Here is a 21,928-nt window from a genome sequence, read left to right on the forward strand (position 1 = left end):
AAGAGAAGAGAAGAGAAGAGAAGAGAAGAGAAGAGAAGAGAAGAGAACCGATGGTGCTGTTCAGCCAGCTGGATGCCTCCTCCTGCACCCAAGCACAGCCTCACACATTGCTGCAGTCTGCAACATGGCTTCACCTGCACTGGGTCATTTTAAAAATAAAAAAATTAAAAAAAAAAGAAAAGAAAGTGGATGATATAATTCCATTCTGGAGGCTGTGGTGGGAAGTTGGGGTTCACACTTACAGAAATGAAGGATGTCATCAACCAAAATCACTTAAATCTACATACTCAGTGAAGCACAGAGCAAACATACAAAATGAGAAGCAGGTATCAGCAGTTCCGTTGTTCCTCAACTGATAACCTGACAGGGCTCAATATATAGTGGAACATAATTAAAAATAAATAAATAATGTATTAATAATGCTTTTAAGATCCCTAACTTTTCACACAGTAGTGAAAAAAAAAAAAAGATTGTCAATCCCCCCCATTACTGCTCGTTTTTATACAAGCAATGAAAATGACAAAGATTTGTTTTCCTGTGCAGGAACAAGATGCTGACCCCAGCCGTGCCGGTTGGGTTTAGGTCAGACCGGCAGTATCGATGAGCCTCAACACATGCTTAAAATGCTTTGCTGAACTGGGACCGTGCCCCACATAACTTCCTCTTGCAAAAGCTATGGCCAGCTGCTCGCTGAGCAGGCAGGAGACAATGTGGATATGGAAGTTCTTTCTATTTAAAAGCTGTGTTCATACCCCAAAAATGTAATCCAGCTCTCTTTGTATTTCCCTTTTAATAGAAAGTCTGGTGGCTGGGGAAGAATTAATAGCGTGATGCCTACCATCCCCAAGGCCCACGGCCACCTAGCAGTTTTCGTACAGAAACCTTACTGGGGGTCTGCAGTGGCACAGTAACTGAAGATCGCCTTCTGGCTTCGCCTGGAGGTTCCCTTCTGCGTTACTGACTTGAAAAAGATACACAGTATTTCAGTGCATGGCCACAGCTGCATGCAACGCTTAGCACAGGTTCCAATAAAACTAATACAAGGCCTCATCAACACTCAGGATATTTCCATTTCTAGAATTAGTGCTAATGAGGAATCAAACAAACTTATTTTCAAAGCCACTGAGTTCTCTTCATGTCCCTGCTCCAGACAGAACCAGAGCAACTATTTCTTCAGAGATATCAACAGATACATCCTTCCTTCATACAGGTGAAAACCAGGAATCAATTACATGACAGTCATATACCTGAGCGATGGTCATAATGACAGCATTAAAATCATCAGAAGCAGCCTCACCCACGCCTAAATCCCAGTCATTTACCTAAGATGTAAATTTACCCCCATTACCAAGTTTTGCGTATAAAAATCAGTGAAGTTATTTCAAGTGGAACGATTTCAAAATCCAGTCTCTGCTTAATGCATCGTGCTTCACCTCCCACACTGCATACTTTCATTGACCATCACTATTGTGTATGTGACATAATTAAAACTGAAATTTAACAAATTTGGTGCTACGAAAGGTCTCAGATGAGGAGCCACCGATGGCAGGCCTACACACACCGTAGAAAAGGCTCCGTGTGTCATTCCAAGAAACACATACACTGCGAAATCCAGGAGAAATGGACAAAGAAGTGCAAAATCCTGTATGTATCCGTGAAAGGTGGACATTTTTGAGGGGTATCACAGAGCAGGGCCACCCAGAGCAGAGTGCTCAGGACCACATCCAGGCAGCTTTCAAAGCTCTCCAAGGAGACTCCACAGCCTCTGTGCTCATCCTCGTGCCAGTGCTCCGTTACCCTCCCAGTAAAAACGTTTTTCCTTAGATTCAGATGGTGTGGATACATAAAACATTTTACTCAGCAGCAAACCTGGATACACATCCCTTCCTCATGTGGCCATCCTTCCCTCCATCCGTGCTGCTCACATCCCTGTTCTCAGCAGAACACACTTACCATGCTGCACTGTGTAGCAAATTGCTGAGTTGATCCAACTTTAAAAATGATCAAAAAAACAACTTTCACAGGAAAAAAAAAACTCAAAATTTTATTTCTCTTGATGTATCTTTTTTGTTTGTTTGTTTTTGTTTGCTTGTTTGTTTTCAAATCCAGTCATGGCTGTAATGATGACCCCCTGCACAGGCAGCACCTTCCGCTGGTGTTGGGCTACTGCAGCGATAAGGCTCCACGCCGGATTTAAGAGACTTCCACTGACAAATGATCTCGTTTTTCTTCACTCCGCTAACAGTGGCACAGGACAAGATGAATCTCAGCACTTGCCACTGCTTCTGTAACAGGTGTGCTCATCAATATGCAAGGATGGTTTGAAGATACAGTTTCTGATCCATGCTGTATGCCTGAACAATTTAAATGGCTTTCATCATGGAGAAAGCATTGCTGGCTCCTTGCAAGTTCCTTTGTAATTTTAGGCTACATAAGCTGTATTTTTGTTTAGCGTGGGTTTCACGTGAATAAAAAGAAAAGAAAACCACTGCGTGGAGGTATTATCAACAGAAATGCATTTTTAGATGGAAACTAAATGGCGTAACGCCAGATCAGATTTCAATAAATTGAAGATGCACCTTTCTCTGTAAATGCCTCAGACTGCGGGGAGAACATGCTAGTTTAGCTTTAAATAAATAGGTTAAAGTAGAAGTAAACGGCGATGACAAAATAAAGCAAACATCAACAAGATTGGCAAAATCCACATACCTCAGGCAGTGTCTATACAACCTGGGTGTTTCAGGTAGTTAACAAGTTTGTTACTGCAAGTCCGGAATTTGTTTTAAACCAACTTAAGAATAAAGATTTGAGGTTTGCTCTGATATATCTCATAAACACTCTTTTACAGAGGATAAACAAGAAAAGCTTGTGCAAAACGGCATAACATGAATTATCTACAATGTGATAATGCATGTAAGTCTGCTGTGCTGTTTGGGAGGAGTGGTGGAAAGACAGACAACACAGGAATTTTGCTCATGGACTGAAATACAATGGGTGGGATGGTGACTTACCAGTGTCTGCCATACTAGGGCAAGATTCCTCTGGAGAGAGGCCTCGAAGGTCAGAGATAACAGAGAAACAAGGGGAAAGAAAGAAAGCAGGGAGGTGAGGGGAAGGAAGAAAATAAAGCAGGAGTTCCTCTATCACAGGCTGGCTTTCTCTTTCTCCGTCGCATAGGAAGAGGTAACACGGAGCATGTGTTACCTCTCACGGAGTGCCAGAAGTGCTACAGAGTGCTTGTGATCACGTAGCTTCCAGCAAATTAGTAACAACTTCTTTAAGCATGGACTGGTTCGCCAGTCATGAGCAGGTCTGTATTTTCTCACTGGCAGTACGCTTTGGCCTGTTGTTCCATGCATGTAAAGGCTCCGTGTGAAATGCAAAGTGTTCTCTAAGTACCAAGGACTAGACACAAAGCGAAGAACCAGCATCTGTGAGGTTCATGTGCCCAACCACAGCCCCTTAAATATCACAGACTGTTTCTGACTATTTGCAGGCATAGATTTAAATGGAACTACACCCAGCAGTGCACTCCTGATGCCAACATAACTTCTGCCATTTATTTTTAGGTAAACTGGACTTCAGTCCGAGGGAAAAAATAAATACAAGAATTTTTTTTGGCAGGTCTCTTAAACTCCCTCCTTATTTAAGCCCCTGTAAATAAAGCTTCTGCTTTTACAGCAAGACTACTGCCATACTTTTATTTTGGGAAGACTTCAATGATGCCCTTGATTGTAATTCCTATTGTAATCTTTTTGTATTTGTACCACAAACTATTACAAGCCCAGGTCTGGAAGCACAACTGCGTTATCAGCCACGCTGGGCTCGGGAGCGGAATGCAGAAAGCGGTGCGGGCGGTGACCCAGCCCATGACAACCGTCACACAGTATTTTCAAAGGGAGGCTGGAGAAAAACAGATGCTATGGTATTTCAGAAGGGTATGGTTACTGAGGTGCTTCGTTCTCTCTCTCTTAACCCTAACATACCCATGTGAGCAATTTTTTATGGTGAAGCATATATAATGTCTTAATATGTTAAATAACAGTTACCACCTTATCAGCAGTTACCTTTTTCAAACCATTCCTTTTCACAACACCCCCACTAGCAAAACCCCATTACCTAGCGAGAAGTCTGGGTAGAGACTTCTTTGGGCACCTGAGTTACAGCAGAGCTATAACAGAGGTAAAGGACTGTCAACAAGATCTTCATGTTAAAAAGTCAAGTGTAAAGCAGAGTTGGCTTCCTTCTTCCTAGTTGCAGCCTAACTTAGTCCTAGATATTCATTCTACTAAAAAAATAGGGGAATATGAGGCCTGGAGTTATTCCTAATATATCCTGAGGCAGAATGGCTAAATCTGAAATTACATTTATAATTCACAGGAGTTAACCAATTACAACAATGAACAAAGCACATAGGAAGCAAGAGAAATGGGCAGTTTGACATTCTGAGTGATGGGTAGTAGACCTAGTACTGCAGGTGACACTCTCCTATCAAAATACACCAAAAAGCATTCTGTTGCTCTGGCAAAACCAGATCACCACCTAGGAATAGTAAACAACGTCAACCAACAAGAGGACTTTGGTTTGAAGTCCTTTAGGCTTCAGAGGTACTGTGGTCTGGGAGAACAACGTTTCTTGAGTAATACAAAGAGCTGGTGCCTGAACCAGCCCAGACCCCTCCCAGGACAGAGGAACTGGCACTGAAGGGAAGCAGCCCAGTCTTCCTGCACTGGTTGGTCTAGAAGTGTGTTATGGAGGGAAAACTGTTATGGACCAAATTACCAAAGCTACTACACGTCTCTAAACGGTCCAGCAGTCCATGACAAAATGTATTATCATTGCACCTATTTCTGGCTCCAGGCACCCCCCACACGGCTTCTTCACTTACTTACTACAAGGTGACCCAATCACCTCGCCTGGCTCCACAGCATCCTTCGTGGATCAAGAAGCAGCCAGCAGCCTGACCTTCAAAGCTGAAGAAAAGCTATGGGACGGCTGAAGTCGGCTGAATATGAGCCAGCAGTGTGCTCAGGTGGCCAAGAAGGCCAACGGCATCCTGGCTTGTATCAGAAATAGTGTGACCAGCAGGGCTAGGGAGGTGATCGTCCCCCTGTACTCGGCTCTGGTGAGGACGCACCTCGAGTACTGTGTTCAGTTTTGGGCCCCTCGCTACAAGAAGGACATGGAGGTGCTTGAGCGGGTCCAAAGAAGGGCGACGAAGCTGGTGAGGGGCATGGAGAACAAGTCTTACGAGGAGCGGCTGAAGGAGCTGGGCTTGTTCAGCCTGGAGAAGAGGAGGCTCAGGGGCGACCTTATCGCTCTCTACAGATACCTTAAAGGAGGCTGTAGCGAGGTGGGGGTTGGCCTGTTCTCCCACGTGCCTGGTGACAGGACGAGGGGGAATGGGCTAAAGTTGCACCAGGGGAGTTTTAGGTTGGATGTTAGGAAGAGCTTCTTTACTGAAAGGGTTGTGAGGCATTGGAACAGGCTGCCCAGGGAGGTGGTGGAGTCACCATCCCTGGAAGTCTTCAAAAGACGGTTAGATGTAGAGCTTAGGGATATGGTTTAGTGGGGACTGTTAGTGTTAGGTTAGAGGTTGGACTCGATGATCTTGAGGTCTCTTCCAACCTAGAAATTCTGTGTGATTCTGTGTGACTCGCCAGGAGCGCCAGCCTTCCTCAGAAGTACCACCAGCAGACAACACTGGCTATGGCATCCTCGTGCTCGAGAAAAGAGTGTCTGGGCTAGGTAGGAAGTGTCTTCTTTCTCCTACGTATATTCCCTGGATGTGCAGGCTATATTCCCTGGATGTGCAGGCTTCTGCACTGCTTAGAGGAAGGGGACTGCCTTACTTTTTCACTGTGCTCCAGAAGTGATTGCATCTGCAGGTCAAAGATACCAGCCTCGCCAAACTCTGAACGAACAAACATGCTTTCACAGACAGCACAATGGCACCACGAACGAAGACAGATTCACTTCCAGTGCTCATAAAGCCTTCACTTACTGTCATGACACAAAAGAACAAATCGGAATTACCAAGACAAACCAGTTAGGAAAAATCAAAGACGTCAGAGCCAAGAATGGCCATCTTGGCAAAACCCTTCTATGAAAAGTGGTTTTGCCTTCAAAGTAGGAAAAGTCTTCTACTTAGATGTAACTTAATACACTGAAAAAACATGGATTTAGGGTGCATTAGAATCACATATGGCATGACAAATAATAATAAAAATTTTAAAAAAATAAAAAACACTAAATGGGAAGGAAAGAAACAGTATACACAGATCCATTTACTAAAAAAGGATACCTAGACATACATTTACTGCATGAAAGCTAAAATAAAATGTCTAACTAAACCAGGAAAACACTACTTGTCTTGTTCAACTCACTTCATTGTTGAGTACATACCTCACCTCCCTGAAGTATCAGGGAATAGGATCTTCAGAGGAATTGATTGTTTTCTTATTCTTCATCTAAATTATTAAGAAGCACAATACTTTTACATAAAAGCCAACAATTAAGCCGCCTATGATAAATATTTAGGGAGCTTTTTAAATGTGATTGTTCTGCCACTTCGTGCTTACAGAGAAGTCACCTGAGCTGCTGGTAAAACACACGAGAAGTCAGTACTGAAGTAGGCATTATCAAGGACTGTATGTGATCTCCTCTCAAACTGTAATGGATGTACGTCCTTACAGCGTTCAGCATTGATTTTCAAAAAATTACTACCACAAGTAAATGTCAAGTCTTCACTGCTGAAAACCCACAAAACCTGAAATTCTCAAGTATTGATGTGTTTCTTCAAGTAACCAAGAAAATACAGATGCTGATACTGGACTAAAACTTTTATAAAATGCCGTCACAGAAGTACTTATGGCACTGTGTATTTCTGGCCAAGAGTGCGTTCAGTGGCTTACGTACACATGCTTCTTACACTCAGTATTTCTTAGAAAGGAGTCTTCTATCCCGTTGACTAGTGGGTTCACTTTTTTCAGAAAGCCATTGAGTCTTCTTTTATTTGTAAGTGTTTTGGTGTTTATCTAGCCTTAGTAATATTTTCGGTCTTATCTCCAATCTGAATTTGTCTAATTTCCTTTTCCAGGAGCTGGAACTTCTCATGTTTTTAACGGCTGACATAAATAACTTTCCACTGCCAGAAAATATTCCTCCTTCCCTAACACAAGATTTGTCAATTAAGCCAAATAAACTCTCCAGCTTTCTCCTGGCTAACAAGGTTGATTAGGATTGCTTTAATCCCGTATGTCCATGTCCCTACACTGGGTCGCTCTTAAAGACCTCTTCTTAACTGTTCTGTCAAACTCTCCAAGTCTGTGGACGGATACTCGTCTCGCCAAAGTCAGAGCTTGTAAGAGACACAGATAAAACCCTGGGACTGGAATGCATCAATTGCATTAGCAGTATAACATTCATAAGCACAGATTGCGAGTCATTTTTTCATCATAAAAAAAAGGATATTTCATTCCCGCTAGCCCCATTGCTGTTGCTCCACACACCAAACCAACTTTCCCCATTGCAACACGAAGCTGATTAGAAGTAGAGCCAATCTGAAGTATTGCCAATCCGTTAATTTGCCCTCTTAGAAGCAAAAATCACTCTGCAGTCCAACAGGATTTTTTCATTTTTTTCCAAAAAAAAAAAAAAGCTAAGCCCTCGTTTCACAACACTTCGGAAAAAAAGGATGCCATCTTCAAAACAATGCTTTAGTTTTCCTAGACTAAACAAATATGGCAAATGAAACCAGCTTCTTCCTGAGAACTCAGCACAGGGGTTTGCTGTTGTCATTAAGGATAGGATCAGGCCATTTCTACATTTTGCTCTTTCACTGTTTAACTGCTGTTTGTTCATCTCCAGGCATCTGTCAGAGAAGTCTAGTATTCCAAGTGCAATTTCCATTTGAAGAGTCTTTACCACAGTTGAACTGTTCACACCACGGCAATGTCATCATTTTATTTGGTTTTGCATTTGAAAAGCATTTCTTTCAACAAGGACAAGGGAGGTATTCCATGGAAAATTCTAGGTTTTGCTCATTCTCCTTGCAATTAACGGTGAAAAAACATGACTTAATATGACCACGGGTATCCCCTCCCCTCAGAAAAAAATAGAAATAAAGAAAGCTGAGCTTCATTCATTTCTATGATCTTGAAGGTGTGTAGCTGCATAAGTCTGTAGTTACAGAGTAAATGGATTTCAGAAGGAAGCTGTTTCTGTAAAATTTCAGAACTGCTACATGATGAGATACCAGGATCCTGAGGACCAGCTTCGTCTCTTTCTGCATTAAACAGGAACAGACGCGATAGCCCTGTCATCAGCCTGCTGATGCCCCGGCACTTCATCCAGAGGGGCCACACAGAGTGGACAGTCAAGCCCTGGGGCGCTTCCAAGCCTGGCTCCTCTGAAGGGGCCTCTACCAGGGCCTCTTTATTTTGCCAGGCTGTTTATGGAGGCCCAAATATCCTCAACATCCACACAGTAGGAAAAAGACTGTCAGTACACTTTGTTTGGGTCTGTAATCCAAACCAAAACCTTTAAACCTTTCCTAGTCTAGGCAGGCCTTCAACCAGCAGCCCCCCAGTGAAACCCCAGGCTCCATGACCCACACTTACCCTTCACTAGACGTCACAGAGTTTAAGCAACATTTTCCTGGCTTCTGAACAGCTCCTACCAGACCAGACTTACAAGATCTTTTTGGTTTTTGATATTTTAATCTTACAAACAAATCAAGCCAAGATGTAAATCAAGAACCATCAGATGCAATGATTAATTCAGAGGTATGTCTTCTGGATCCAGACAGCAGTAAGACCAAACACAGGTCCTAATACTCCCTTCTATTCCCATAATAAGCAGGCAATATTTGACAAGTCCTTTCTTCATCTCAACTGCCACTATTCTGTTGACCCGTGTGAGTGAAAGCAAGCGCTCCTCCAAATACTTTGAAATCTGGCCTATTACTGGTCCAGCTCATTCTCTTGAAAGGAAGAAAACACTTTCACACCTCCGTAAGTGACAGGACATCCTTCCTTCCTATCCACGTTATCAGGACACTTTGGAAGAATTCTTTCTCTCATTCATCCAACCATTTCACATGCGATATTCTTTAAAAGAGAGGGCTGAGCTGAGACATCATACACTTTTCAGTGTTACCTTCTGCTGCAAAACAATCACAGGTTCGATGTCAAACAGACTGCTACACCTATCAAACTGCCAAGAGCCAGCAACTGACTCTGTCCTCCCAGATGGGACTGCAAGGAGCAGCAGGACAAGCCTCCCAGCTTCCCGCAGGAGCCATCAGGGTGCTCTGGCAAGACCCCACACGGCTTTGGCACCAGCCTTGGGGAGCTGCCAGAGGCTCCAACCACAGCCACGGCCGGGGCCTTCCAGGTGTCTCTGTCTGGAGCTGCATTGCTTGGAGTCCTCCTAGCTTCTGTTCTTTACTGCAGAAGGACATCATGTCACCGTTATGCTTTGTACTTGGTTTTAAAGTTGTACTTAACCCTTAGAGATGAATAATACTCATACTTAGAAGCCCTAGCTAACATTACGGAAAAAAATTGATTTACACGGGCCCAAAATGAGTGATTCCCTGACACATTCCACCAAGTGGAGTGAAATGAAAGCAGTTCCCATTTTGTAAACCTTACCAATAGGACAGACCAGAAATAACTGCAGAGAGCAACCACGCTTTGGACCACACCACCAGCACCGCAGACAAGGAGAGAACCAGGGACCATCCCAGGCAGCCCGCCAATGCTCCCCACCAGCCGGGGGAAGACGGCTGCACCCAACCTCACCTGGGTGACTGCTGCCTGCACCTGGGTTCCCAGGAAGAAGGAGCAAAAGGGAGGCAGGGGACAAGAAAAGGCAGAATGGGATCATCAGGGCTGAGGCACAACTGGAGCTCACCCACTGGGAAGGTAGCGAAATATACATGCATAATTTTAAACGGATTAAGAGTTTGTGTCAAATCTGTTCTGTGCTGTGGTGAATCTTGCACTGCGGTGAGTCATCTTGTCTGACAGTTGCCAGGGAATTAAAGCAGTTATTTTTAAAAAATTATATGTCCTGCTTGACACGTTATACAAATAGCCTCTTAAAAAATTAAAACGCAGTCAATGCATTTTTAAGTATAGAAGAGCTACAGTACATTTAGGATTCTCTGCATCACACCGCAAACATCCATCCTGAGCTATGAAAACCGAAAGGAGTCTATTGATGTCCCTTTAGAGAAACATTGATCTTCCTGCTGCTCTCCACTCCCAGGCCAAATCCTCCATCAAGGATTAGTTTGTTATATCTGCCTTTCGTAGAGCATGGAAATAGTTTGCCCTGAGAAAAACGAAGCACAAAGGGAAGAGGTGTGCTATATCTGGATTTCTTCAGTACGAAAGAATATTTGGTTTGCTAGAATGAAGTCTATCTGATTCAAAACGACAGCATTCCCCTTACAATGGAGTAACCCAGGCAGGTCAATACCTTCAGAGAAGGACAGCACGCTGACCCACAACCACAGGCACACGTTGAGCTGTCGCTGTGGCAAGAAGCAGAGGCTTGTGCTCTCTGTGCTGTGCAGCACAGTCAGACAGACGTTCCCCGCAGCTGCAAAGGGCAGCTCCTCGCAAAGCATGTCCCTGTTCCAAACATGCTGCTTTCCGCCTGTTTCGTCTATAAATCTGACACCCCACCGGCAATTTTCACACGTCCTTGGGAGAAGTTGTTTGAGGCTGTCTGTTGGGTAACACAGCGAAGATCATCGGAATGATCTATTAAGTGTAACCCTTGGGCATCAGTGCTGCTCGACATCAGCCCGCAATAAAGGTGTATTTACAGCATGCCTCCAGGACAGCTGTTCTGGGAACATCCCGGCGATTTGCATAGTCTGCTTTACAAGGCGTTACAACATACTTCGGCTGAATGAGTGACAGCAAGTCCTTCTGACACAGCAACGCCCGCTAAATGCCCTGAAGTCCAAATATCACAGGAAGATGAAGTATGTAGGTAGACACACATCCAAAAAAAAAAGACTTCAAATTCCAGTGCCTTTCAATGTAAATGGATATTAACTCTTGAGTGAATTTAACCTGTTTTTAAAACTACCAAACAACTCTCCCTCTCCAGAATGCACACCATCCAAGAACCAAAGCAGCTGATGAGAGGAGGTTCATCTTGCAGAGAGGAAAAAACTCATGTTGCCAGCACTCTTGATTTTATCATAATTCTCATGGCATTTGACATATTTTAAAACCTTATATCTAGAATATAACGTGAAAATTTCAGCTTGATGTGTTTTGAGTAGGTTCGTCCTCTCTGCCAGAAAAAGAACTGAAAACATGAACCAACTGCGCCCTAATGACAAAAAAAAAAGAAAAAAGAAAAAACAACAAGACGCAAATGTGAGTATTGAATTTCTTAGTTCACTTCTCACCCAAACTCGGAAAGTATTAACACTCTGTCATTGCGCAGGTTATACCCACTTGCTAAGCAGAGCACTATCTCTCAAGGAGTGAATTAAAAGGATGACTCCGCGTCCCAAATCACAGAGGTGTGGTAGTTATTGGAATTTTCACACTCTGAAACCTCTCCGCGGGTGAAGAGTCAGCTGGCAAATGTCGTGCAGGAATAATAACTGGAGGAGCTAACTGCAGTCCTCTGGCCCCACGCCAGTGACTACATCCAGGCAGGCAGCTTGGCGGGGTCCGGTGGCCCTGCGAGGCGCTGCCAACCACATCTTCCTCCCGAGAGCAGCAGCCCTTCTGCGGCCAGGATTGCACTACTGGACAAGGGCTTCGCTGGCTCTGTCAGGAGGCACTGTGCATTAACGGGCACCAATAAATGACACGACACACCTTGCACCTATAAAATAATACACTGAGCAGACAACGACCCAATCAACCCACATAAGATGAGTGCATATAATCAAGCCAGCGGATGTAACCAAAGTTTAGGACCAAATTAATCACCTGAGCTCATGTCCAGTGCCTTTGGGAAGGCGCAACCACTCCTTGAAGATCCGCTGATGCTTTCTGAAAGTAGTCTTTGGAGAAAGGCTCAAGCTTACCAAAACCTGCTATGCCTCATATGTTTAAAATGAAAGAGGACTGGACGTATAGTATGGAATCTGAGAGGAACAGTTTCTGAACAGGATGTTTTTCACATTTTCCATGTGGCGTCTGTGGTTCTTTTAAGTGTTTCAGCTCTGTTATCTGACACTTGGATAAAATACTGGAAGAAATATAGAGCATCTTTTCCCGATTAATTTTGGTTCAGAAAGAAATTGGAAGGGCAATATAACCCTGTATAACCTTAACTAGAGGGGAAAAGGAGAAAAATCTTGTAGGGACTTTTTAATTCTTAAGTGTTTTTAAGAATGGAGGGGTTGTAAAATTACATTAAAAAAAAAAAGACAACATATTTCAAGACTCCTGGTTTTATTAAATGAGTTCTTCAGTTAACAGCTCCCAAGCTAGTCTAAAAAAAAAACAAGATGATTCATCTATTTCCATCCAATACAGTTTTATACATAGTTAGAAAACTAAAGCCTCGTAAAATTCTAAGCGGCCCTCAAGAACAACCACTGCTGAGTGACATGTTGATTGCATCAGCCTCCAAGGGCCACAGTTTTGAGCACTGCGAGCATCAGGACACTCACTGGAACCCACTGCAGCGTCACAGAACACGTAGGTAACAGGCCAGCCTCAGCCACGTTTACTCGAGCACAGCAAAACAAATGCCTTCAGAGTATCTGGCTGGATAAAAAAGATTCCACAACTCACTTCTAATACACTTACCAGACTTAAAGTGCTGCTGCACCTCTCAGTTCTCAGAAACACGGAAGCATCTTCCCTTCCCAAAATGAAGCGAAAACACCATCAAGAAGTGTGCTACTGCTGCCTTAAGCTGAAAATACAATTAAATACCAGCGCATGCACATGAAAGCCACTTTCAGCACTCATCAAAGTGCGAGGCTACCTACACAGCTCCCTCTCTCTCATGGGGTAGGCTACAGGCACACACGCTCGGAGAACACTGGTAAACATTTCTGACTCTGACTGATCTTCAGCCTCTAAATCATAATGAAACTAACAAAATCTAAAATGGTTACCCTCATTTGCATCCATAGTACCTTTTAAATAGCTATGTTTGAAACAAAAAAGTGCATTCGGACCACAACAAAAGAGAGGTAAAAGGCATGTGGCTTGCCCACAATAACCAATGGGTTACAAGTGCCAGAAACAATCTTAGCAGAACACAAAGTAAACACCTTTCAGACAAACTCCTCTTCCCTCCAAACCAATGAACAGCACAGAACTGCCTAAATGCTTGCAAAAAAAAAAAAAAAAGGCATTTTGTCCCGTTATCCAAAAAGCACATGCTACCTATCGGGCAGCCACTGCACGAGCACCTGCTGTCAGAATCGCCGCTGCGAGTGAGCCCCTGCCCAGCATGCAGCTGAACAAGGAGACCAGAATTTGGCTACAAGAGGAAAAACTACCATGGTCATATTGAAATGTATAAAGACTGCCAGCGAAGGCTGCAATTACAGCATCTGTGAGTGCCCGCTGTGCTACTGACCCAGTACCACTTGTCTGGGTGCGCGGACACCAGCTACTCCACCTCCTGCCTCAAGGCGCGTGGCGAGGACCCGCAGCGGCACACGGGATGGGCTGGACCTGGGGAGGAGGTGGCTTTAGCTCCCAGCCAAGAGGCTGTGTTGCAATAATCCTGCCAGTGCTCTCTTTACACAAGGCAGCAACTTGTTTCAGAAGCTGTCCCTAAGTCTCCCCAGTCCACGGGAGATTTTGGCTCTCGAGAACGAGGTTGCCTTGCTACAAGCGGCAGCTGTAAGGCCCGCGGTGTTCAGAGGCACCAGAACTGCAAAGCCTGCGGTCACACACGGTACGACAAACCACCTCGGGTGCTCACCGTTTGAAAAACATTTTCGTAGCACGTCTGGTTCAGGAAAAGGGACGGAATTTAAGGCAGTCCCTTCACTCCCAACGTTATCAATGAGACCCAAACACGCGTGTAAGCATGCAGTTGTCCATCTACCGATTTCAACAGTTACCGAATCCGAGAAGGCAGCAGAGATGCCCTAACACATGGGGAGCGTGACACACGTTAAAACCTCCGTCTTGCAAATATTTCTGCACAGGGTGAAGCCCATCACAGTGAACACACGCCACTGAAGCCAGTGGGCTGGCACATGATGGTCAAGTTAAGCATACATGTAAGGGGTGCACGCTCTGGGCCTGAAAATGCATTAAGTTGCCTTGAAAACCACCGAACTCTGAGCTAGCATGACCAGACTATGACCAGCCTTCCACTGAAACAAAACCTGATGAGTTACTGATCCTGCCCTACGCAGTCATTAGTTTTGGGAAGAGGCCAGAATTTGCAACACGTGTGCCTGAAGTTAGGAGCTTTAAGTGGCAGAAGGTCGAGTTTTCCCAGGCACGGAGCACTGCAATATACTTGACTAAGAGCACACCAAGAGTAGCTTGGGGGAAAGACACTGAAAGCAGGATGCTGGCCCCTTCTCCTCCCTCCTCCCAGTTCCAACCAATCTTGATTTAGGTTGTCACAGTCAGAAAACACGAGCCATGCTGTCTGCTGGGTGTAACGTCAGTGGCACAGAAGGAAAGATATTGTCAGTGGGATAAATTCATTCCAGCTCTAGCTCCAGGGAAGGCACAGCAGTGCAGATAGAGATGTCCAATTGCAAACCACGTCCTGCTTCCTCCGAGTCTTCTTGGATTATGCTTGCAGCAACAGGAACTGCACCATAAAACTGCATTACAACTTCGGTACGCTGAATTAGCGTATTTCTTACTGAAGATCTAAGTCCGTTTGATTTTGGTCTTGTGAAAGCATTTACTAACATCTGTTTTAATTAGCATCTTGCCGGTGTGCAGACGGTAGTGTGATAAACACCAAAAAGCATCAAGCAGGAGCACTGCATACACCATGGTATCGACCATGCTCCCTGCTCCCTCCCCAGCACGGAGAAGTGCTGGCGGACGGGCAGTACCTCGCTATAAGGCTACACCGCGTTGATCTTTTCTTATTTCGGGTTTTCAGGAGGGAGAGGCAGAGAAAGGAAAGCCCCAGGCTAATCAGTAACTCCTTCTCCTCTTCCCCCTCAAATTGTTAAAAGGAAAATACAATGTCAACATCAGCTCCTCCCTGCTGATGAAACTGGCTTGAGCACATTTTACTTTCTGGCTTGGAGCCCTTACAAACCGTTACGAAAAGACAGAAAGACAGCTCGGTGTATTGAACACCTCCAATAACTGATTTGGGGCACGCTTGGTCATTCTGTCAAGCGTTGCAGCCTGTCAGCAGTGAACGAACACTAACATTTGTCTTTTTTTTATTAAAAGAAAAAGCTCACAGGACATTTGCACTTGAGGAAAGAGCCAACTCCAGCATCAGCAGATACAGATACTCCCTACTCCCTGCCTCTGCAAGGAACAGCTTACATCTGAGGCACCACAACCCTGCCTAACACTGACAGCACTCTGGGCACTCGATCCCCATCAGCGAGAGATCCCGATGGGCAATAATCGCTCCGTGCACCTCATTCCTCCGCCGGAGCTGCCACAGATGGAGATGGGGAGCTGGCTGGTGGCGGGCTGAGGCGCGGAGGGCGGGCTTGGGCTCCTGGTCGTCCTCCCAGCCACAGCAGCAGCAGCAGCGACGTGCGGGCTGCATGAGAGCCTTCCCAACCGGCGGAGCATCAAAATCAACCAAGCAAATCACCACCGCGAGCTTTCAATTAAATGGGAAATATGTATATATACACGGGATTGACAAAAAATCCTTTCCTTTAAGTAGTATTTTTGAGGTGACCTTATCATGGAGTGTTTTGTTGCAAGTGCTACGCTGATCCCGAGGCGTGCACTTGACGGCAAGCCCCTCGATACAGCCAAGCAGCCTTTTTCGCCCCAACGTTATGTGGCAGATTTCTGTAAAACTGCATTTTCTTGGCAGGACGGGGATCCCTGCGAGCCAGCCCGAAGGATTTTTCCATCTTCCGTAATAAAACATGCGAGGCTGGAGAGCGGCGAGCCCTGCTGCCAGAGCCCCCCTCTCCAGCGGAGCGGGGGCGGAATTCACCACAGGTAGAACAAATATATATATATAAATAAAAATAAAAAATAAAAACCCGTCCGCCTGAGCCTCCGGGGGCGAGCACAAAGGCGCGCACCCGCCTGTCCCCTCAGGAACTGAGGGAACGCCAAGGGGACACGGGGCAGGAGGCTGGGAAAGGGCGGCCGGGGGGTGGGTTGTGGGGTGGCACCGAGGGGCTGAGGAGGGGATAAAGGGGGCGATGGGGGGGTCTGTGAGGGAACGGGGGGGTAACGGGGTGCTGAGGGGAGGGGGTGCGCGCGCCCCGCCGCCCGTCCAACTGTCACCGCCACCGCCCGCGCGCGCACGCGAGGGCCGTGCCCGCTCCGCCGCCCCCACCTCCCACGTTTCCCCCCCCTCCCCAATTTTTAAATTATTTTATAATTTATTTTTTTACCTTCGGAGAGCTCCAGCTCCAGCTCGGCCAGGCGGGCCCGCACCTCCAGGGGCAGCGACACGCTGTCCAGGCTGCGGTCCGCCATGCTGGCGCGGGGGGCTCTGCCCTCCTCCTCCTCCTCCTCCTCCTCCTCCCCGCTGCTTCTCCCCCTTTGTTCGAGGCGCGGAGGGGAGAGGAGAGGAGGGGAGAGGGGAGGAGAGGGGAGGAGAGGGAGGGGGGGAGGGAGAGGGAGGGAGGGAGGGAGGGAGGGAAGGAGGGAGGGAGGGCGGCGGGGCCGCGCCGGGTGCCGAGGTCCCTGCGCGCCGCCTCAGCGGGGCATGCGGGGGGAGGCGGGCGGGCGCGCACGGGGACGGGGCGCGGAGGGAGGGAGGGAATGCGGCGATTTCTCCTCTCCTCCTCCTCCTCCTTCCCTCTCCTCCTCCTCCTCCCTCGCCGCTTCCTTCAGCGGGGCCCCGCCATGGCCGCTGCCGCCGCCGCCGCTGCCGCCGCCGCCCGCCCGCGATCGCTCCTCATCGGCTTCCCCGCCGCTGCCGGCTCCCTCCCGGCTCGCCGCAGCCGCCCGGCCCCGCTCCTTCCCCGGGCTGGGCTGGGCTGGGCTGGGCTGGGCTGGCGGCGCCTGGCGCTGCGGTGCCGCTGCCGCGACTGCTGCCGGCCGGGCACGGCGCCGCTGCTGTCACGGGCACGTGACCGCGCCGCCGCCGCGCGCCCCCGACGCCGGCCCCCAGGGGGCGCGCACGGCGCGGAGCTGCTCCCGCGCGCGCCTCGGCCCTGAGGCGCTCTGGGGAAGGGGGGGGGGGGAGACGACACCCGGGGTTTGTCGCTCTGTCGCGACAGCCCTCAGAAGTGGGGCTGGTGGCCCTCACCGTGCCGCTGCGAGGGGGAGAGGGGTGGGGTGGGGAGGCGAGCCGAATTCCCCTTCCTGCCCCACCTGCGGAGCGGCTTGCCGCCTGCTCGTGTTTGCGGCTGCGTTCGTCCGGCTAAGCAGTGGAAATTCAGTGCGCGTGTTAGAGAAGCGCCCATTTCCCCTGACACCCCACGTACATCCCCGCTTGCTGTCAGAGGTGAGGACACAGCTGACACAGCGGCGTGTCCACCGCCACCTCCGTCAGGAGGGCCGTGAGACGGGACCCGGCCACCCCTCACACCGCTCGGAACAGGGAAAACGTGCGATAAAGCTTCCCTTCAGACCAACAAACACGCTCAACAGGGAACGCCTGCCTTTCTTTTTCTCCCTGCTTACGTCTCCCCTAGTGTATTTCGTTCCGTTTCAGAGCATCTCCCGCCAGAAGGACGGAGCAGGACAGCGCACCACCTGCTGTTTCATAAGCCCTTGGAAGTCAGTGGGAGAATTTGTCTCACAGGGACACGAGTTCAACCGAAAGAAAAAGGCGTAATCGTCCCCAAGTCAACCACGGCTTACATTTCTGTTGGTGGCAGAAAAGGATGTAGGAGTTCCTTCGAGCGATGAAGCTCAGGCTGTGACTATACTAAACAATGTAAGTTTTTAATACATTGTGGAACAAAAACAAATGACATCATATCACCAGCTGTGCTGGACTGGTGTCAGCACCGGCGCGATCCCGGCACCGTACGTGGTGCTGGCAGCTCCTCGTGCCTTGGCTGTGACCCGCCGACCAACCCCAGACAGAGCCACTCGCGCCCGATGCCCGTGTCCCTTCAGCCGGAGCGGTGCCACCACCGCCTGGAGCACCTCGGCCAAGCTGCCAGGTGCAAGCTAGCCTTGAACACGCAAGGTCCCTGCATTTCACGGTGCTGGTGTTCGTTTCATTGTCATTTATGCTGATTTCTATTAACCACCACCGGGCTACTCCTCAATGCACTGCCGGATTGGAGCCATCTGTTTAGCCTCTCTGTAGCCCGCTACTTTTAACAGCATGGCAACACGCATGCCATTTAGGGTATACAATGCCTCGCCACCGGCACCCTGCTATATAGGGGTAAGATTTTTGCCTATTGTCGAGCACCGAATGGCTGAAATACAGGCATTCAAGAAATTATCCACGTCTTTCAAGTTCCTTGCATCAGGAGCCAAACAATGAAAAGCAATTAAATCCAAATGTGCTCCAGGCTTCCTACCTGAGAAGCCCGGTTTTGTTTGTTTATTGTTTCATGGGGGATGAAATAGGCTGAAAGGATCAGCGCTCCACAGGAGGAGCACCAAGGAGGCAGCCACACAGGAGGCAGCACGAGGCTCTGCAGTGATCCAGCCTTCTGCACCAGCGTGTATCTCCGAGCTGCACCTTTGCTTCCCCACTCCTTGAGCTGATGGGAGCTGGTGATTTTATTCATTATCTGATTGTTGCACAATCCCTACCAGTGACGCTCACCCTGCTCTCCAAATTTTCCCTTTTGTGAACTTACATAAAGGGACCTAAAGAGGAAGAGCTGAACGTTCACAACATTTCACACGGAATTTTCCTGGTGCTTCCACGACAAGCCCCATGTTTCAGCAGTCGGGCACATTTACTGGAAGGACAATCACTGGCTGTGTGAATCCATTGGGCAGGAATGGAAACACCCAAATCCTGCAGCCTCCCTCCTGCAGCCTCCCCATCGAGGTGCCGTGCTGGATGGTGGCTGCTGCAGAGGGGGCCTGGGGAGCCCCCAGGTGGGATGCAGCAAGGCAGTGGGGCTGGGGCTGCATCAGGGGAACCTCTCCCCTTGGCACAGGGATGGGGGAGCCAAACCCCAGCACAGGAACATTCTCGGGGCCATGGCAGCCTCACTCGAATGAAACATTTGTTCCAACAGGGCTCCTCTCTCTCACCAGAAGAGATCTCTTGCTTACCTCCGGGTTCCAATAATGAAATTTCAAGCATATAAATTTGCATGATTAATTTGATGAAACACTGAAATTAAAACAAAAAAGGAGCAAGTCAGGAGGTTTGACCTAGTTGGTCTTAATTAATGAATCCTTCCAGATTTGTAGATGAGAGGCTGCATCCTAATCATCCACCAGAAAAAGCAGTAGGAATTTTCCTGACTTCAAGGAAAGCAGGACCATGTTTGTGTTTTGGATCCAGTGATTAATTAAAAGTGTCAGGATTTCTAGAATCCCCTTCCTATGAAGACACGTGTTTCTGCAAGGCATGACCGTATTTGCACGGTGTACAGTTTCATATGCGTTCAAGCGCAGAAACGAGCCTGCAACGTCCTTCTGACAGAGGCCCTGATCTCCGCAGCTTGGCAGTGACTTTGTGCACCAACGCTTTCGTTGACATGAATTGAATTATTTACATGCACTGACCTGTTTGAACATACATGTCTTCACAGAGGGAAGGAAGAAAAAAGTGTGTTTGTACTTAAAAATGCTTATTGTTGCTGTAAGTTGTGAAGTCCTGCTGGAGATCGCCTTGCAGTGTTGTCGGTAGCTGAGTAGCAAGTGTGAAGGACAGCACTGAGTTGACCTTGACCAGATAAAAATTCACTTTCCTAGCTAATTCACAGCAGATGTATCCAATTTTGCAGAGATTTAGCCTGAAGCTGGGTCTATACCAGAAATCTTCTCAGCATCATAACCTTAGGAAGGGGGCAGGGAACAAAAGACATTTGGAGAAAGGAAAAGCTCTTGTATAGACACTATCAAATTTGACCTAAAGCACCAAAAATTACACATGTGTCTTCTGGACACCTTAATAAAAGCAATGGGACTGTGTCCGTGAGTGAGCTGGTTAGCTGCTCTGCTGTTTGTGTGACTGGGGAATCAGGATTTGGCCAGAGTACCAAAAAATAAACATAAAATGCAGAAGGCATTCACAGAAAAACAACAAAAATAATCGGCTGCCTAGAGGGACTGATTTATAAGGAGAGATTAAAAAGAGTGCTTCTCAGCTTGCTAAGCAACAGCAAGGGATGGCCCAGATAGCTGCCCACAATTATCTGAAAGGTGTAAGCACTGCTGAACTTAAAGGGGAAAAAAAGCGGGTAGAAAAGGATACAACTTTGAATAATAGGCTGGAATTAAGAAAGGAAGCCGAAACAAATGTCAGGGAAAGCTTCCAAAGGATGAGCAGCGTTACACTGCAAAAGAGACTCTCAAAGGAAATGGTGGAATCCCTATAATTTGAAACATTAAAAGCAGAGGAGACAAAGCAATCATGAATATGCTGTAGGAAATAATCCTACTGTGGCATTGGATGAACATGCCTGTCTGGCATTGGTTATACGGAGATGTACTGCTTTTTTTTTTTTTTTCCTAGTGAACTCAATTTATTTTTTACCCTTCACCTCTCCACTCCCACTCCCTCTATTTGCATCTGTCAGCTTGTGCCTCATGTGCAGATTGGGGAATGCGTTACGCTTTGTACATTTTTACCATGAATATGGCTGGATGTCTACCTGCTACTGTACAGCAAATTTCCAAGTTGGGTTCCAATTTCTTTTAATACTTAAAAATTAAAGTTGGTCTCATCTTCTAATTCCTCTCCTGCCTGTTAGGGAAGGGAAGGGAAGGGAAGGGAGGGGAAGGGAAGGGAAGGGATAGTTTGCTATTGCTAGGATTTATAGCTCATCACTTCTCTCATACAATTTTCATTCTCTTCTGTTCCCATTCTGCTTTCCCTGGCCAGCACCACAGCCCATTTCCCCTGTTTAGAAGCCTTAGAGCCCTTTAATTACTGAGAGTGTGTGACAGATGTAAGCTGTTACATATCTTGGTGTTTGTTTTTCTACCTTAATATCGAGTCTGTAAACTAAGGCCCGTGGCCCACTCTTAATTCACAAAGGTTTATTGAAGTGAATATCTGGGAATCCAAATGCCCGCTGAAGACAGGCTGACCTAACTCAGTGCACAGAAAGGTGTGTGAACAAGTCCTGCACAGAGGAGAGGCCTCCAGCCATTTTCTGCCTCAGCCTGGTTGCAGAGGAGCTCAATAGTGGGGAAACGGAGCAGTTTCCTTCCCCGCTGCGTCCCTGTGCCAGAGGTTACTGGCCTCGTCGCACCGCTGGCAGCAGGAACATAAACTCCTGCCTGAGCTCCTTCTGCGCATAGTTTGGCATAGTAGTTCACATGCTGATGAAGTGGGGTTGGAGCTAAGATGCACAATAGAGAACTTTCTTGGCCAGAAGTGAAGTACGACACAGGAAAAGGAAGGAAAAGAAACCCTAGGAAGAATCATTTCCCTTTGTATATTAGATATTTCCTTCTTCAGCTTGCATGACCATTGTTCTTAAGGAAATAATTTGATAATTATCAGTGTAAAAGTATTGTTTAAAATGGGATTTAGTGCATTTTAATAATTTTCATACATCTCTCTTTTTATTAAACAAATGAAATGAACTTACGAGCTTACTGGCACAGTTTAATAAGTTTGGTCTGAAACTTAGTCTCACATAAGAAGTATTTATTAGGCTCCTGCAGTCTGACCGAGC

The 21,928-nt window shown here is 47.0% G+C and overlaps 1 protein-coding gene across 4 annotated transcripts in view; it reads right to left on the minus strand.

Moving 5' to 3' along the window:
* DIP2C (disco interacting protein 2 homolog C) overlaps positions 1-17,126 on the minus strand; it is a 311,009-nt gene extending 293,883 nt beyond the window's left edge. For 2 of the 4 annotated variants that reach the window (XM_035316876.1, XM_035316875.1), the window contains exon 1: positions 16,538-17,126. In XM_035316876.1, the coding sequence (XP_035172767.1) occupies positions 16,538-16,622 (85 nt within the window). In that variant the 5' untranslated portion in view covers positions 16,623-17,126. The remainder of the gene's footprint in view (positions 1-16,537) is intronic. The other 2 variants (XM_035316879.1, XM_035316878.1) reach the window with 1 other exon arrangement.
* Between the last annotated feature and the right edge of the window lie 4,802 nt (positions 17,127-21,928).

This window comes from Oxyura jamaicensis, chromosome 2 (genome assembly GCF_011077185.1).
Source record: "Oxyura jamaicensis isolate SHBP4307 breed ruddy duck chromosome 2, BPBGC_Ojam_1.0, whole genome shotgun sequence".
Taxonomy (NCBI): Eukaryota; Metazoa; Chordata; class Aves; order Anseriformes; family Anatidae; genus Oxyura; species Oxyura jamaicensis.